This window comes from Heloderma suspectum, chromosome 8 (genome assembly GCF_057233095.1).
Source record: "Heloderma suspectum isolate Gila_16-S chromosome 8, 16-S_ref, whole genome shotgun sequence".
In the NCBI taxonomy this organism is placed as follows: Eukaryota; Metazoa; Chordata; class Lepidosauria; order Squamata; family Helodermatidae; genus Heloderma; species Heloderma suspectum.
The window spans coordinates 45,804,215-45,822,181 of NC_139465.1; the positions used below are offsets into that span (position 1 = coordinate 45,804,215).

The 17,967-nt window shown below is 48.4% G+C and overlaps 1 protein-coding gene across 2 annotated transcripts in view; it reads right to left on the reverse strand.

The window, feature by feature from the left end:
• Window positions 1-1,762: 1,762 nt before the first annotated feature.
• Window positions 1,763-17,967, reverse strand: part of GPI (glucose-6-phosphate isomerase) — a 36,289-nt gene continuing 20,084 nt past the window's right edge. For both annotated transcript variants that reach the window (XM_084812240.1, XM_084812241.1), the window contains exons 9-18: window positions 16,186-16,239; window positions 13,178-13,238; window positions 11,937-11,980; window positions 9,693-9,845; window positions 9,176-9,305; window positions 8,631-8,707; window positions 6,270-6,398; window positions 5,208-5,283; window positions 5,042-5,108; window positions 1,763-3,887 (exon numbers count right to left, since the gene is read on the reverse strand). In XM_084812240.1, coding sequence (XP_084668366.1) covers window positions 3,764-3,887; window positions 5,042-5,108; window positions 5,208-5,283; window positions 6,270-6,398; window positions 8,631-8,707; window positions 9,176-9,305; window positions 9,693-9,845; window positions 11,937-11,980; window positions 13,178-13,238; window positions 16,186-16,239 — 915 coding nt within the window. In that variant the 3' untranslated portion in view covers window positions 1,763-3,763. The remainder of the gene's footprint in view (window positions 3,888-5,041; window positions 5,109-5,207; window positions 5,284-6,269; window positions 6,399-8,630; window positions 8,708-9,175; window positions 9,306-9,692; window positions 9,846-11,936; window positions 11,981-13,177; window positions 13,239-16,185; window positions 16,240-17,967) is intronic.

Sequence of the window (17,967 nt, forward strand, 5' to 3'; positions counted from 1 at the left end):
ATTCGGCACACAGGACAAGGCTGCCCGTGGCCACTAGCCATGGTGGCTCTCTGCTACCTCGAGTGTCAGCAGCAGCTTCTATACACCAGGTGTGGGAACAGGAGCATGCCCTGCTTGTGGGTTCCAGGTCCACAGCTGGTTGGCCACTGTGCAAACAGAATACTTCCCGCCCAGCCCTCATACATGACCCCGCATATGTAACAGCGCAGTTATAGCCCCTGTTGCAGATCGGAGGGCTGCGCAGAGTTAATGGGAGCCTCGCAGTGTAATCCATCGCTAACAGTGCAAGTCAGAGCTGGTGCCAAGCCTGGTTTGGGCCCCTAGGTCAGTCTGCGTAAATTGCCCCCCCCCCACCCTGACCCCCACTCAGGCCAATCAAGCTGTCCGGCCACAGCATCCTAAGGAGGCCTCATGACTTGCATGCACCGGCCTGTGCAGGGGAGAGGGCGCTGCGGGCTGCTTTTCGGAGCAGTGGCTTCATCTGCCAGTGGCCATATAATTGATGGACTTTCCTTGCTTCAGCCAGTGAAAGAAGTGATCATGAGGTTTTCAAATTTTACTATTGTTCGCCAGGCTAACAAAGAGGAAGTCAGAAATAATCAGACACTGGATGCTTCTTTTCTTTGATAGATGCAGCTTCATGCTGACAGTTTAAATAACATTTGCATGATAGTCTGCATTTCTAATTAAAAGCTACAGCATGCTTTTCAGGTGATTTGAAGATCTTTTCTTAAAACTCGGTGTGTTTTATAAGTCGAACCTGGCAGCCGGAAGTAAGACCCACTCCTTTTAGCAGCCTCCTCCCAGATAACTCTGCCTAGGGTTGCGCCTTCTGTCTCTTTGCCGGAAGATGCCCTTCTTTTGAGACCACCACCTTCAGAGGCAGGTTTACCAGTGACCCAAGAGGGGCTTTTCTGCAGCCCCTCCCAGGCCATGGAAATCCAGAGGGAGGCTAGGGTCACTCCCTCTTTGCTGTCCTTCCGCCAGCAGGCAGACTGCTTTATTCAAGGCCTTTGGTCTGCAAGTGGCTGTTGAGCTGTTTTTATTCTTTGTTCTGTAATTATGTTTTTATTGTATTTTAATGTATTTTGTTTTACTCAATTTTAATTATTCCTGTAAGCCACCATTTTTGGGTTAAAAGGTGAGGTATAAATCAAATAAGTAAATGCTCATTAATTTTGCAGCAATTAACTTATGCTGCAATTAAATCATGGAATTAAGTCACAGGTATAAAAAAAGGAATGACTATTACCATCTGCGCCGAAGAATTGATGCTTTCGAACTGTGGTGCTGGAGAAGACTCTTACGAGTCCCCTGGACTGCAAGGAGGTCAAATCAGTCCATCCTAAAGGAAATCAACCCTGAGTGCTCATTGGAAGGACAGATACTGAAGCTGAAGCTCAAATATTTTGGCCACCTAATGCGAAGAGAAAACTCCCTGGAAAAGACCCTGATGCTGGGAAAGACTGAAGGCAAAAGGAGAAGGGGATGGCAGAGGATGAGATGGCTAGATAGCATCACGGATGCAATGAATATGAACTTGAGCACGCTCCGGGAGAGTGCGCAGGACAGGAAGGCCTGGCGTGCTATGGTCCATGGGGTCACGAAGAGTCGGACACGACTGAATGACTGAACAACAACAATTACCATCTGACATGAACAAACAAGGTAGCTTTTTAAAAATAATCTATGACTCTAGTAAGATTATTAGCCAGGATGGCAGTCAATCATGGAAAAAGGCAAAGATAGATGTGTTGGCTACAACAGAAATCTCAAAATCTGTATTTGGACAATCTCTACCAGGCTAACCAAGGTTGCAATTCTATATCCATTTAGCATGACCTCAATGCAGCTTACTTCTGAGCAGACATGTGCAGGAACACTCAGTACAGATCACCAAAACATGTACCAGCTTTTGAGGACTTTTGAGATGAGTCAAAGGCCGATATAAAGATGTGTCTGGGAAGCAAAGTTTGTCTGTCTTAAAACTGGAGGTGGCTGTCCTGAGAGTCAAATGCTTCTAGTCTATGCTGGCAATGAACACTAAGTGGTGCTTGCTGCTGGCTGATCCAACCATTAGGTATGCCTGTGTGCTGTACGTTACTCAATAAAGTACTCCTTGTAAGTAAACCTGGGTCTGATTTATCTTGGCACCTCTAAATTAAGAGTTCAAAGCCTACGGCTGGGGTAATACAGGCCCTTGTGCAGCTATTCCATCTTTTCTTTAGTCAGAAAAGGAAGAAGTGGTAGGAGAATGGGAGGGTTACAAGTGGAAGAGGATGTCTGGATCCAGTGTAATGTTCTGGTGAAGGCATGACAAAAGCCTTGTCTGGATGCACCCAGCACATATACTTTAGAGCAAACATGGGAGAAGTCTCCAGACACTAAAATCAGGCTCTACCGGGTGCTGAGATGGTTTCAGGTTGCACCTAGCACTCTCCCAAGGAGTGCCTGGATGAAGAAACAGTGGTTGCCCCCGCCCCTTTTGAAAACATAAAATCCAGCTGCTACTGAGAACCCTTTCCACCCTTAGCCAAAACACACAGACTCTTTGGTTGGTGGAGAACAAAGCTTGAAATAATGTTATATGGTGTACTACATAAAAAAAAAGAGTCAATAGAAGCCAAATTGAGCAGCTTTATCAAGTAGTTTCCAAGCAAGGAAAAATATTTTGTTTGGTTTCACTCATAGATAAAATTGTTTGCAGAGGCCGAGGCACAGTATCTCTTCTGAATATTGGACAGCAGGGGTGAGCAACGTATGGCCCTCCAGATGTTTTGGCCTACAATTCCCACCAGCCCTCACCATTGGCTATGCTGGCTAGGACTGATGGGAGTTGTAGTTCAACACATCCGCAGGGCCACGAGGCTGACACTTTCCTAATTTAGCCTGATATCTGCCACCCATCAATGATGGATCGTATCTCTATTGAACTAACATTTCCTGATGTAAAATACTCCACCCACACCATCTGTCAGCACAGTTCCCTCCAAATATGGGGGCCTTTCAATGGAGTGGTCAGTGCCATCTCGAGGGAGTAAAGTAAGTACCAGGACCCCCATAAGATGATCAGCCATGGTGCTCGCTGGTCATGAGTCGCCTCCTTCCCCAACGTGGTGCCCCTTTGCTGCGAGAGATCTTGGACTACAAGTTCCACCACTCCCAGACAGCATGCCCATTGCCCATGCTGACTGGGGGTGATGGGACTTACACTCCAACCTATCTGGACAGCACCAGGTTGAGGAAGCTAGTTTACAGTATCATGGGAGATTCAAAACAGCCGCTCTGTACACAGACAAAGTCAACTGACACCCACAGCCCCAGCAAATAAAGGCACACAGACATGCGTTTTTAGTGAACTCTGGTATAATCTTGTACAACTAAGGTGGGGTTCTCGAACTCTGCACTGGCTTCACAAGACACAGTGTGGAAAGGGTTTCCCTGTTCGTCATGCAGCTTTCCTCTGGTGGTGGTACACAGTGGAACTGGAAATAGGGGGAGAGAACTGAGGGACACAGTACCCAAAGTTTTACAACTCAGCTGCCACAAACAGCCACTAGACAGAAGTTCCAGGTCTCACAAAATAAAAAAAGGTTTTGTTTGCAACACTGCTGAAAAATGCAACAAAGCTAACAACCGTCAACAACAAAGAGGCCAGACAGAACCGGTGAATGTGGTTAGGAGAGGCTAAGGAAGCAGCAGCTACAACATCGATCTGGGGGTTCGGTGGCTGGATTTCCGGTGCTGCCCGCCAATGCCTTGATCAGGCTCGGTGCTTCTTGATGAAGTTGATCAGCCCATTGGTGGAGGCATCGTGGGAGGTCACTGGTGCATCAGACTCCAGCTCAGGCTCAATTTTCTTTGCCAGCTGCTTCCCAAGCTCAACGCTAGATTTTAAGGGGAGGAAGAGTTTAGACTAAATACCGAATGTGGAATGCCATTTACTGCATTTCGGTGCTGCCCTTTCTTAAAGCTGCTCTGACCTGGTCTTTTTGGCCCCGCCCCTTTTGCCTCCAGTCCCGCCTGCCACTGGAACATGGCCCCCAAGTGCCTCCCTGAAACTGAATTTGGCCAGTGTGGTGTAAGAGGTTTGACACCCCTGCCTTAAAGCCACCCTATGGAGACAGGTGGGGTTGAAAGGCTGCAAGTGGTCAACTGGTGAGGTTTGTGGCTGAGCAAAGATTTGAACCCAGGTCTTGCCAACCCCACACTTAGTGCACCGTTGCACCACTGTGAAAGGAACAGTTTAAGTGACTTAGAAGCAACCCAGTATTATTCACCTGTAGCACTCCCAGAATGTCCACATCAATGGCCATTAGAAGGGGTGAAGCCTTCCCCACCCTGGCCATGCTGGCTGAGAATGATGGGTGTTGTAATCCAACACATCTGGAGGGCACCAGGTTGGGGGAGGCTGGGGTGGACAATCATGTCACTACAATTGGATGGCATTGGGTTCTAGGCACACAAGAACACACTGGCCTCCCCCCAGTTTCCACAATTAGAGACGTGTGGTGTATAATGTCACACGAATTACACTTTGATCCATTTTCTTATGCTAAATTGACTCTATGGGGAAATCCAGATCTAAAAATTGGTAAGAAAAGATCTATACAAATTTATGTATGCATATTTTAAAAAGTTAAAGATACTTAAAAAAAATATCACTACAAGTGTAGGCTTTGGATGGAATCCAATGCATTTCTATATGTATAATAAAAAACACAAGGCTGGGCTTTTGCAGCGGCCAGGTTCAGCTACTGGGTTGTCTAAACCCTTTGCACCAGGCAAAGGGTTCTGGGCCATCACACTCTGGTTGCAGTGAAGATCAGTCTGACCTGTAAAGAGGTGCCTAGTCTCCAGTAAGTTGCTCCTGCCAGACCAAGGCCCGAGTTGCCTATCCTTCCATTTCGAAACACATTCCGCCTCCGTCGATCTTGACTTGAGGCAAGCGTGGTGTGGAATGTGGGATTCCCACCCCTACAAAAGGAGCGACCCATTTTACAAGGAAACACACACACACATATACATACAATCTACTTACCCCCACTGGTCATAACTGTTAACATCCCAGAGAACTCCCTGAACAAAGATCTTGTGTTCATACATTGCTGTAAACAGAATTTTTAAAAAAGGAAGGCAACATTAATAATAAGCTTTTAATAGTAAGCTGTTCAACGAATATAAATATTGAAGAGAAAGACATTTACCAATTAAGGCTCCAAGCATGAATGGGTTGAGTTTAGTAAACACAATGGAATTGGTTGGACGGTTTCCTTCAAAGACCTTTCAAGAAAAACATGAGAGGTACATTATTACACTCCAATCTTCTGACACATCGGTCAATGAAAAAATATGCCACACATTTCTTACTATTCTCAGGCCAACTGAACACCAGAATGGTCACACTGGGCCACCTCTTCAGGCCCCTCCTCCATAAAGAAGGACAGGGTTTTCTCCCTGGTTCATCACACTCAAATGCAGAATTATCCCATGAAGCTGAATGGTGGGAGGTTGAGGACAGATAAAAGGAAGGACTTCTTCATACAGCACAGAGTTCAACTACTGAATTCACTGCTACAGGATGTAGGGATGGCCACCAACTTGGAGGGCGTTAAAAGGGGGTTGGACAAATCCACGGAGAAGGCAATCAGTGGCTATTAGTCATGACTGTTACATGCCACCCCCAGCATCAGTGGCAGTATGCCCCTCTACACCAGCTGGTGGGGAACACAAGTGGGAGGATGCTATTTGTGGGTTTCCACAGGCATCTGGCTGGCTACTCTGTGAACAGAATGATGGGCTAGATGGACTCTTGATCTTATCCAGCATGAATCGTATGTTCTTAAATCTTTTGACTTGCCGCCAACGCCTCTCCCCACAAACCCCGAAACAAAGCTCAAGCACACATCCCAGCACTTCCTCATATTCATCCCTTGTTTTGTGATTCTCCCTCACCAACAAGCTTATATTTGTAATCTCCCTGGGGCAGGGGCCTGCCTTCTCTCTAAGTGTTCTGTAAGAGTGTTCTCCACTGCAAAAGTGAACAAGAAAACATGTATACAGGCAGGCTAAATTGGAACATGCGTGTAGGATCAATGGGACCGGCTGGCCTTCACAGTTCACACTTACACTTGCCAGCAGAGGGCCCCTCCGTTCACTCCGCCCAAACCACTGCAGTTCCAAAGCATGCCACTCTGCAGTTGGGCAGATACTGCAGCCACTGGGGCAGGCTCCCCACGAGATCTAGAAGTGGCCTACAGCCCAAATACCTTGTGCGGAAGAAGTTTCTCCAGAGCATCTCCGCTCAGGCCAGATGCCTGCAGCTCTTTGCGAGCCTCTTCCGTAGTCTTTCCTTTCATCAAGGCCTCAGTCTGAGCAAGGAAGTTGGCCAGAAGGATCTAATGGGAAGGAGTCAAGTGTTAAGATGGCACTGTCAATTGCTGGTCTCCCTCAGCTGTCCCCAACCTAGCACCTTCCAGATGAGTTGGGCATGGCTGGCTGGCAGATGCTGGGAATTGTAGTCCAATACATCTGGAGGGCCCCAGGTTGGGGAAGGTCTGATATACCTGCTTAAGAGAGGAAGGACCTCGTCTGCACTTGCATGGCAGGTGAGTCGTATCCCACCATGTGCACCTGCAACTCCACTGGGGCACAGACCAGCATGTGCTGAAATTTCAGAAGCCAGGCCTATTTATTTGTTATGGAGAGGCCAATGAGCCACACCCAAGAACGTTAGGCAAACATAGTAAAAAGTGTAGAATTACACCAAAGAAATCACACATTTTTGCTCAATTTGCTTCGTTTATCCTACGTCACATAATTCAGCTTTTCCTGGTCAATATTAAACAGTTTTCACAGCTTTGCATTTACACAGCCCAGCTGTATTTCAAGTTGGCAGTCCAAATCCACCTTCTCTCCCCATGCAGCTGCCTCCTCAGAATGCCCCTACTTAGGTTTAAAATGAATTCAGGTCTGGAATCTGGAAATCCTAAAGTGCACTCAAGAAAGGTTTCTCTCCCAAAGAACCAGTGGGGTTTTGTATTCCATAGCAAGTTCCTGAGGTGAGGAACGCACCCACCCTGCCCCGCACGGGGCTGCCTCTCTTCCTCATGAAAGCAGGAGGAACAGCCCCAGCCGAAGATAGGAATGCTGGGTATAGCTGCCCGAGGCCGAGGGCTGCCTTCCTGATTCGCCCACACTTTTAATAAGGTTCTTGTGGAGGGCCCAGAGCTCTGCGGCAGAGCACATCCGTAGCACCCAGGCTCAGTCTGCCGCATCGCCAGCTGAAAGGATCAGGGAAGGCCTCTCTCAGGCCCAGACTGCATAGAGCCACTGCCAAGCTCTAGACCAGGGATGCCCAACGTTTTTGGCCTCAAGGGCCACATCAGGTGTCTGCTGGTGTGATGGGGGTGCACGCATGCACTCACACACACCGCTTCTTAGGGCGCTTTCGGAACATTCAAGAAACGGGCATCTACGGCAGGAACCACAGAGCCTGTTCCTAGTGCCGTTCTCCTGTTTTTTCCCTGGGAGGCTGCCAGACAGGGCTTGCGAGGCCACCTCTGGCCTGTGCCTTTTGCACTCCTGCTGTAGACAATACCACACTGGTCTGACTCCATTCAAGGGAGCTGCATACATTCTGGGCTTAGAAAGTTGTCCGCTCATTGCTCCCAGAACCATTTTCTGTCTTCGTGGCTGCTGCTGCCAGTAGTAACCAGACCTTCTAAGGACCCCTGTCTCTTTAAACAGCACAATTTTGACCTGCAAACATGAAGCCTCCTTCACTCAAGGCCATACGGAAACCCTTAGCCAAGTTCAGTCATATTCCTGAAGAATTACCATGTACGGGGCGGGGGGACGATGACGACAGAGAGACAGACAGACCCTCTGAATATTGCCTTCCCCAACAGCCTGGCGCCCTCCAGGTGTGTTGGACTACAACTCCCAGCAGCTCCAGCCAGCAGCACCATGGGCTGTGATTAGGGATGTCAGAGAAATCCGCAATGGAACGAAAGGAGTTCAGATTTTCATGAATCCGACTGTCAGATTCTGCAGCGGACCGGCTTTCCCACTGTTGGGCATTTGCACAAATTCAGAAACAAACAAACAAAAACTGATTCCACTGATGGGCAGATGATGGAATGAAAGGCACCTGACAATCTGCGAAACACAGACGGAACAGATTTTACACAAGCTGTACATCCCTGGTTGTGATTGCGGGGGATGATGGGAGTTGTAGTCCAACAAATCTGGAGGGCGCCAGGCTGGGGAAGGCTGCTGTACGTTCTCAGCAGTTGTGAACTTTACAATGGCAAGAACTTTAAATACTACCATCGTCACAACAGAAGTCACACTGCAGGTATATTTTGGGAAGGGTACACGCAGGGAAAAGCATATCCCACATCACAGCTGGGGCAGACACGCTGCCCCCGCTTGCAACTGATTGTCCCTGTAAAGCAGGGGTGACACGCAGCCCCATATTTTAGGAGTACAGGGATGAAGGGTGCGAGTTCAAAACAGTGCATCTTATGCAGTGTGGCTTCCCAGAAGACGGTGCAGTAGTAGTTCAGTACAAGTTTCATACAGCTGGAAAAAAATGGGATGCTGGCCTTGACTCCAAGCCATTTTACCTTGTGATGCAGGCCATTTCTGATTGGATGCTGTGTCTGGACGGGGATTAGGAAGTCACAAGGGATCATACGAGTTCCTGCAAAAAGATGGAGATAGTCTCGTGAACATAGCAAAATGTTCTTTCACAGCAGCGTAACCTGTGACACTCCAGATACTGCTGAAGCAAAGCTCCCTCCCTCACCATAGGCTACACTGGCTGGGGCTGATGGGAGCTGCAGTCTACCATAATCTGGAAGGCCCCAGGTTCCCCATGTTTTACAGAGACCGTTAAGACAACTGGAGTGAAGGCCAAGGTCTCTGAACAAGCTCTGCAAGGTAAACCATTTATAACTAGTACTAACCTGTTGCTTTATTTTTAAGTGACCTCTGAAGTTTCCACAACTCTAGCGTTCCTATAAACTGCCTACCTCTAACCATTCTACAGCTGCTGGATGAGAAACATCTGCCCACTTCAATCAAACTGGACCACTTTGGATCATCTGTACCTAAGACACAGCAACTCACCGCTAAAATGCTCAGAACATCTGATCGGTTTTCAGCGTACCTTGATGAATCAGCTGATAGAAGGCATGCTGCCCGTTGGTTCCAGGTTCGCCCCACACAATCGGACCGGTATTGTAGTCCACACGAGTGCCCTTCTTGGTGATGTATTTCCCATTAGATTCCATATCCCCCTAAGCAATAGCAGAAGATCAGACTTGACACTGGCCTTTGCTCAAGATTTTCCTTCTAGGAAAGGACAGCTAAGATGGGGCAGGACAACTGATGCGCACCAGTGTTGCGAGTGCACTTCTAACATCAGCCAGCGCACAAGAAGATGCACTACGAATTCTGTACCACCAGGAGGGATGGACAGAGGGTTGCGGTCAGATGCCTGCGGCCCACTAAACCGATAACTGGCACTCGGTCGTACACTCCAGACTCATTCCTAATTGTAGGATGAGTAAAGCGGACTCTTCCCTGCCCATAAGGCGTGTTGAAGAATCTCCCTTCTGCCAGGGAGCCTAGGCCTGGTCAGCCAACATGGAGTCCAAGGGGAGGATGCCCAGGACCCAACCTACCTGCTGGAAGTAAGCAGCAAAGCGGTGCATGTACTGATCATAGGGCAGCAGTGCGTGGGTCTCAGTTTTGTAGCAGTTGATGTACCAGAGGCCCAGCATTGCCAGCACCACCGGCACGTTCTTCTCCAGGGGAGTGGTGCGGAAGTGATTGTCCTTTTATGCAGGGAGTATAAAAGCAAATTCATGTTATCCAAACAAAACCTACAGCACCAGTGCCACCCTAGGACCCAACTGGGAATGCCAGTGAAACTCCAGGTTCTTCAGGGCAACACAGCTTCAAGCACTGGAAAATAGGTTTTGCCTAGCAAAAGCCAGTGGAGCACGGAGTTCGGTTAAAATTCTAAGCCAGGCCCGTGGATTTAGAGGGCTACCAGAGCGGCGGGGGGGGGGGGGGGACAGCAGCAGGCAGATCACTTGCTGTTCCAGTTCTCCCATCCTACAGATTAGGAGGGCTGGCCTTCTTGGCTGGGTCGGTGTGAAATCCAGGGCACCTGCCTTCAGCCTAAATCAGATTTTGCATCCCACAGCTGCTGTCCTCACCCCTTCAGTACGAGCATGGCGCCTCTGCACACACTAACAGAGTGAGCTGGGACTCAAGAGCCTATTCACCCACCGAGGCGTCCCTCAGGAGCTGCCTTTTATCCACAGCTTCGGTATAGGTGAAGGCGCGCTGCATGCATCTCTGCTCAAGGCAGTGGGAGGGAGACGTGAATGGGTTTGTTTCATTTAAAAGGACACAGCCCAACCCTCCAAGCTTTGCCCGTATGCCACAAAAATATACTTCAAATGACTGAATAAGAATGGGGAAGAGGAAGAAAGAAAAGGGAGGTGTTCAGGGCCATGCATAACCCCTTGCTAAGGGACCAGGTTCTGATGTCTGCTACGGCCTCCTACTTCTGTTTGAACATTGGCCTAAAAGGGGTGCCAGAGCCAAGTTCACACTAGCATGTGGGACACTCAGGTGGTGGATTTCCATACGTGCTGCAGCCAACACAGCCCTTACAGAGCCATACGTTGCCTCAAAGCACAAAGCGGAGGCAGTTCACACACCCAGGTGAAAGCTGGCAAATGCTCAGACGGGGGGCTCAGTAGGAGAATGAAACATTGGTACTCATCAGGAAGGTTCCTTCTCATTTGATGTATGGAGGCTTCCAGCAGTGTTTCTCCATCTGCTTAGGGGGGCAGGAACCATGTGACATAGGTTCCCCACCCCATCCCAGGAGTGGGCAACTTGTGACCCTCCAAATGTTTTGGTCTACAACTCCCATAATCATTACCCCTGGCTATGGCTGACGGGAGTTGGAGTGCAAAACATCTGGCAGGCCGCAAGTTGCCCAGTCTTGCCCTCCCCACTTGATGGTTCCTCCTTCAGTTCCATCTCATAGCCCAGATTGCAACCAAAAAGAAAAAGAAAAAAAAAAAGACTCATGTAGCTACAAAAAAACGCAAGAAGAATTGTGAATAGAGAACAGGCACGTAGGCGTGCCTGAACTTAAGTGTGTGCATCACGGAGGGCAGGCGCTTGTCCAAGGGTGTGGAGTAGAATGCCTCCGTACACCAAATGAGAAGGGACCTTCACAGCAAGTACCAACGTCCCATTCTCTTGTCTGGCGTAGAAAGCACCCAACAACGGGAAGTGCAATAGCTGTGTCATAACCGGGGAGGTGAGGGGGCTGCCCTAGGCAGGAAAGGCGATACGCTGGAGCACTCTTCTCCACCATGGCAGAGGAGAGTCAGTTCGTAATGTTTAGCGACCGTGCTCATCCAGGACCGTGCGGCTGCGCAGCAGATCTCAGTGATGGTGCGTTTGCGATAATGCAGCTGGTGCAATGGAGTGAGCTGTAACGTGCAGATGACTGGCTAAACCTTCATTTATCCAAAGACTTGGAGTGGGTGTGGACGGATACAGAGAGGCGAGGGAGGGAGGATGGAGAAAAACAAGCTAGGTCACACAGTTCCTGTCTGCCAAGCAGTAGGAAGGGTTCATCATTGCTGGATGCTTCCGCACACCAAATGAGAAAGAACCTTCCCCGTGAGTACCAACGCTCTCTTCTAATGAGCTCCCTCCAATGTCACTTTCGATTACTTGTTAACTTTCAGCCGGGTGGACGTTCAGTTTCCCTAAGCAGCAAAGGAGACGTTTTCGTCTCACAGCTGGACCATCAACGGATGTAACTGTCAAGAATCTACAGAGCAACTCTATATCCAGTTCCCAGTGGGGGGGAAGAACTTCCAGATACTCACCATCCAGTGGGCTCCAGCAAGCAGTTTCTCAAAATTGTCAAAACCTAGAAACAACATTTAGAAAGCAAAAATAACATTATGTGTTAAACATGCTCACAGAATATACATAGCCATTGTCAGTTTTAGATGTTGGATTCCCCACCTTGGGACCCTGTGGCAGTTTGCAACTTTTAATAATATTAACAGCAGCGAAAAATCAGGTGATTACCAAGTTCCATTCCCAGTTATGTGGGGAGGGGGTTGTTGCTAATCTGGCACTGGCTCAGATTCTGAGAACACAACCCTTCAATCAGGGGGGCAGAACCTCAGGCCTGGGAGCCAAATCTGGCCCGCCTGGGACTCCACCCCCTTCCCTCGCTCCTCCCCCAACTACCAATCGTTTGGTGGTTTCCTGGCTTTAGCACACTCCCCCCCGCCCCCAAAAGGCTGGCAGTAGGAGCTTTAAGCTAAAATAGGCTGGTGTTCCTTGTACTGCAGGCCTTTTGCCCTGCTCCTTTTAGGAATATAGAAACATTGGTCCATTGAGCCCAATATTTTGCTTTTGGCTCCACCCACCACTGGAATGCAGCCCCCAAGAGCTTCTCCAGAATGGAATTAGGCCCTTGGGCGGAAAGAGGTTCCACACCCCTGCCTTAAATCTAACATGTCTGTATAATTTTATCCTATCAAGACAACACAGCTCTCCACTGCTGCTCCACCTCCACAGGGAGGTAACAGCACCCAAGATCCAGACGGCTGCTCTCTGACCCTCCCCACCAAGTTTTACTAGATTTCTATCCCACTTCCTTGAACACAAAACAACTCAGAGCTGCTTAGACAGCTCAAACTTACAAATATAAAGAACCCATCATTAGAACACAATCCAACCAGTACCAGAAAATGAGAGTCAGTATTCCCTTGTCCAGAAATAGGAGCCCTCCTGAAAAGGAGTGTTTTAGGCATTTCTGATTACTGCAGTATGGAGCCTGTCTCACTCTCTCGATAATAAAAAAAAAAAGCAACCAACACCAGCATGAAGACTGGAAGGTGCTGGCAACCTCTGCTAAATGGGTAGAGAAATACTGAAGCATAACAGAATTCTGTAAAGTTAGGAATCATTTCATTACTTTTTAAAATTGTCTTTCCTAATGGGTGCTCAATTTGTTTAAAGTTAAAAAAACTTGACAACCAAAGGTTGTCCAACATGACTTTACGTTAACACTAGCAGAGATCTGGTGCTGCTGAGAATGATGGGTACATACCAATATGCAGAGCAATAGAGAGGCCTATGGCGGACCATAATGAATAACGGCCACCAACCCACTGCAAAGAGAAAAGGGCGGGGGAGAAGAGAGTTATTTAGGGAGCTGTAAGTAAAATTACAGGCCCGAGAACACCAAGCGTAGGGAAAAATGCTCTCTTGGCACAAGCTGTCAAGGACTGCTCTACACCATGCCACGCAACACAAAGACGCCGTCACTTATGTAGATCAGGACCCATTGACGGCTCTCAGCTACATAGAGATCTGCCAACACCTTCTAAAATTAGACTCTTGACCCCTAGGGAGGAGGCACCACATGCAGTTCGAGGCCTCTGACCAGGGAGATGGCGGCGGCGGCAGCCAGCTGAAATTCCCCCATCACTGCAAGGCAGGTCTAGAACAGCCTCCCCTTGGTCGAAGTATCTAGGGTGAAAATGCAGTCTGGCTCCAGGGAAAAAAAAGATCCCTTTGACATTTAACAGTCAAAACCCAGATCCAAATTAAGAGGAACTTAGGATCTTTACAAAAAGGAGTAAAACTGTGGGTAAATGAGTAATAAACCACGGTTGGACAAGGAGCATCATAAACAAAACAGGTTTAACTAGCTTATATATTTCGTATTTTAAAGCAGCCCCCCCGCCCCCGAGTGGCAAACATCAACATGTGCACAAAGCTCACAGCTGTTCATAGCAACGCTCTGGACTTTGGGATTCTGTGGACTTGGCACAGGGGTGTGGGGCTGTAAGAGGAAGTTAAACCCAATGAACAGTGAGAAGAGGGTGGGAGTGCCATGCCAGTGGGAACAGATATCCCCAGAGTCTGGTGAGCTGAGGCACACACCTCTTAGGGCAAAATCTGGACCCTCAACGTTGAGCACGTTATGCATATTTGAAACCCGGGGGTGAGAAGTTGGCACCTTCCTAGCTGAAGAAGGGGGCAGGGAGAGAGAAAAGATGACAATGGAGGGATACTTCCAATCTCCTCTTGGTAGGTGGGCCAATTAGGATGGAGTTCCTGCCATTCTGTGTGTTGCGTGCATATATCACACTAGCGAATGGACCCGGCTTTGCACGGGTTGGAATTGTCTTTAGGCCGAGATGGAGAAGCCTTCAAGCAAACTAACACAGCTGTCACAGTTGGAAACACTGTGCCTGCCCCGCCCGTGAAGGCACACCTGCTGGCAGCCCTGGGCATGGCCCCTGCCATAGTCCACCCCTATAGCCAGCCCCGAGGGAGGGGTCTGTCCACTCCTTCCCCCTTGGGAGGAGCTGCCCCACAGCAGGGGGGCAGCCTACACCGGGGCCTACGAACCTCCCCGGCCTGAAACTGTGCTAGCTGGGGAAGGCCTCCCCCTAGCGCCCGAAGACGCAACTGCAGGCTTCCACCACACTGACATGTCAGCCTATGACGCTTCCCTGGCTTCACACTGTGCTCGTTCTTTTCTTCATACTGTAACATTTTTTTCACTATTTGGGGCTTGTTTTTTATGTCTAAAAAACATGAAATCTCGCATGGTTAAAAATCTGCTCGCTGCAGTGCTGAATCATGATGCAAAGTTTGTTTGAAATAGATCAAATGGCATTGAACTGTGTATCTTTAAAAATGTTGATTTGCCGCCTTTTAGGTTCAAGATGGTGGTCGAAATTTTCACTATGCCTCACCAGATAGAACTAGAACAAATCCTAAAAGATTCATAACAATTGGATATACCGTTTTCAAGTCCATACAAACACTTCTTTTTATTTATATGGAGGAGGAGGAGGCGGCGGCGGAGGAGGCAGGGCACCTGATTTAGACAAGACATACAATGAGGGTCATATTCCTGCTATCAGATCCTTGGGAGTTTCAAATTCTTCACTGCAAGGCAGTTTCTGATCACTTCCAAGATCCAAGTTCAACTGCTGCACTTTGCCTGCATCACTTTCCAAGATCTCAGGCAAGGGTGATGTTTGACCTTTACTGACCTAGGCTATATACAGTAGGCTTCCAGCAGGCAAATGTCAGCGCTTATAATAGCTTCTTAAGGCTGAAGATGGGAACAGTGAACAATCTCCTATTACCCAGCAGCTGTCTAGACTGAAATGTGTTCGAAGGCCTCCTAACCTGACCTTTGACAAGCCTTCAGTGGAAGGGCCAATCACCAAGACCTTTTTGCATTTCACTCATGGACAGGATCCTAAACCTGCCCTAACCAGATGCTCCTCCACTGTGAAAGCATTCACAAGGGGGGGCAGCAGCATCTCTCTGCACTGTCTGCAAATGTCACCATCTTCCTCACATCGATATCAGAAGCATTTTTGCCCCCTAATGCAGTGAGCTCGACATTGGGGAGGGACAGGAGATTCCCCCGCCCCCGAATGCTGCTGCCAGAAGAGTGTGATCCATGGAGGGCGGGGGGTGACAGTCCAACATGGGTTTAGGAAGTGTGGCTTTGTTCTAATGATGCTTCCATGTGGACAGACAGCAGGATTGCAGATCCTGGGGTCCCAATCCAGCTCTCTGGGGTCCCCCAGATGATTACACCCCCTTCCCCCAACATTTGGTGGCTTCCTGGCTTTTGTGCAGTTTTATCCGCATTCTAAGAGATTGAGAAGCCTCTCTGAAGGCTCAGTTCCTTACAGAAAGGGCTTTAAATTAAAAGATGCTGTTATTTCAGCCCCCCTCGCCCCGCATTTGGCCCCAGCCAGCTCTGGAATGGCCCCTCCCCATCGAGAACATTTCTAAAATGGAATTTGGCCCTGGCACTGAAAGAGGTTCAAACAGGCCTGTTCCTTTCTTCTGACCCCAGCCCACTGCTCCTGCTGCATGCACACCAAGGTGTGCATGCACACATCGGCAGGCTGCATGCACACCAAGGGCAAGGATCAGCTGTGCACGGCTGGAGCTGGGAAGGTGGGCAAAAGCCAGAGCAGGTTCAGGAGGGATGGGGTAGGAGAGCGCTGAATTCAAGAAGAGCAAGACACACCGCCCTACGGTCAAATGTGGGTTTCCACCTAACGGTTTACTTACATCCCAAAACTCGAACATGTTCTGAGTGTCAATTCCAAAGTCTTTAACTTTAGGCTATAAAACAAGAGAGAACGGAGAACCACTGTTAGATCACTATGGTATTTGGTGGGGAGACCTGCAAAAATCAACCAACCACGGGGTACTTCACAGCTGAAGCGCACATCTAAAATCAAGGGCATCTATGGAAGATAATGTTACAAGCATCACCACCGCCTTCTAAGAAGAGGCAACGGCATCTGTGGGGGAGGGCCCGAGTCCAGTGGTGGGGCCCACGCTTGGCATGCCAGAAAACCCAGGCTCGGCCTTTCCAGCTGAAAGACTTCTGGTGGCAGGAGTGGGAAGGCTGCGTTGACAGTCCAGCCCAGCCCAGCCTTCGCCAACCTGGTGCCCCTCCAGATGTGTTGGATTACAACTCCCGTGCTGGCTGGGGTGATTGGAATTGCAGCCTAGCACATCTGGAGGGTGCCAGTTTGGGGGTGGCTGGTATACAGCAACATTCAGAGGTCACCAGGCTATGAAAGGCTGGTCAAGCAGTCTGACTCAAGGTAACGCAGCTTCAAAGGTTCTAGTATGGCTGGACCTAACCATGGTGCAACATAGAATCATAGAATAGTAGGGTTGGAAGGGGCCTACAGGGCCATCCAGTCCAACCCCCTGCTCAGTGCAGGAATCCAAGTCACAGCATCCCCGACAGCTGGCTGTCCAGCCTCATCCTGAATGCCTCCAGTGTGGGAGAGCCCACCACCTCCCTAGGTCATGGGTTCCATTGTCGTATTGCTCTAACAGTCAGGAAGTTTTTCCTGATGTTCAGCCGGAATCTGGCTTCCTGTCACTTGAGCCCATTATTCCGTGTTCTGTGATGATCAAGAGATCCTGGCCTTCCTCCCTGCGACAACCTTTCAAATTACATCTCACGCGGACCACTGTAACGTGCCCTATATGGGGCTGTCCTTGCAGACCACTCGGAAACTTCAATTGTTTCGGTTGTTTTGCTCTCTGTTTTTCACTAGTGACTTAAAACCTATCTTTTTAAACAAGCTTCCAGTTCTGTTGTTGCTTGATTTAACCTATTTATTATTAGTTTTGTCTCCTTGTGGGTTTTTTTCTTTGCTCCTTATGCTGCTTTTACTCCAGTAAATTTGTTTTAATGTTGTTATCTTTATCTTTGTTTTTATATTTCATTCGAGACTTTGAGCTATTCCTTTTTGGAGGTGAAAAGCAGGGTACAAATGTTCGTATAACTAAGAAATAAATACGCTTCTAAAGTACTTTGGGGGGGCGGCAAAGTTCTTTTAAAGCCTGAGAAACCAGTGAGGATATTTATCAAAGCAGAGTTTTCTTTGGAAAGGCTACAACAGTGATATTTTGAACCATAAGCATGGCACAATCAAGGTAATTGGGCTTGAATGTCCTACAGAGAGCTGGGCAGAAGGAAGAATAAGGGCAGCCTCACACAAAAAATATTGTTTAGTCAGTCCTATGCTTATTAAAGTTGCAAAATCAAAGGACTTACAGATTGACCCTGGCTGTATTGACTCAGAAGCAACCCTTGCTGATGGTGGAATTTACTTCCTATTGTATGCTAAAGGTTTTAGCCTAGTTAATTCGATAAAAGACTAGATACCCATATTCCTATACTTCTTATTTCTGAGAACATCTTAACTTTTCCATTTCTACTTTACAACCTCTGTTATGATCCTGGAGATGCCCTGTCAATGAGTCAATGGCTCTGAGCCTGATGGACCACCCATCTTGTCATCTCCAGGTTCTGAGCAATTAGCA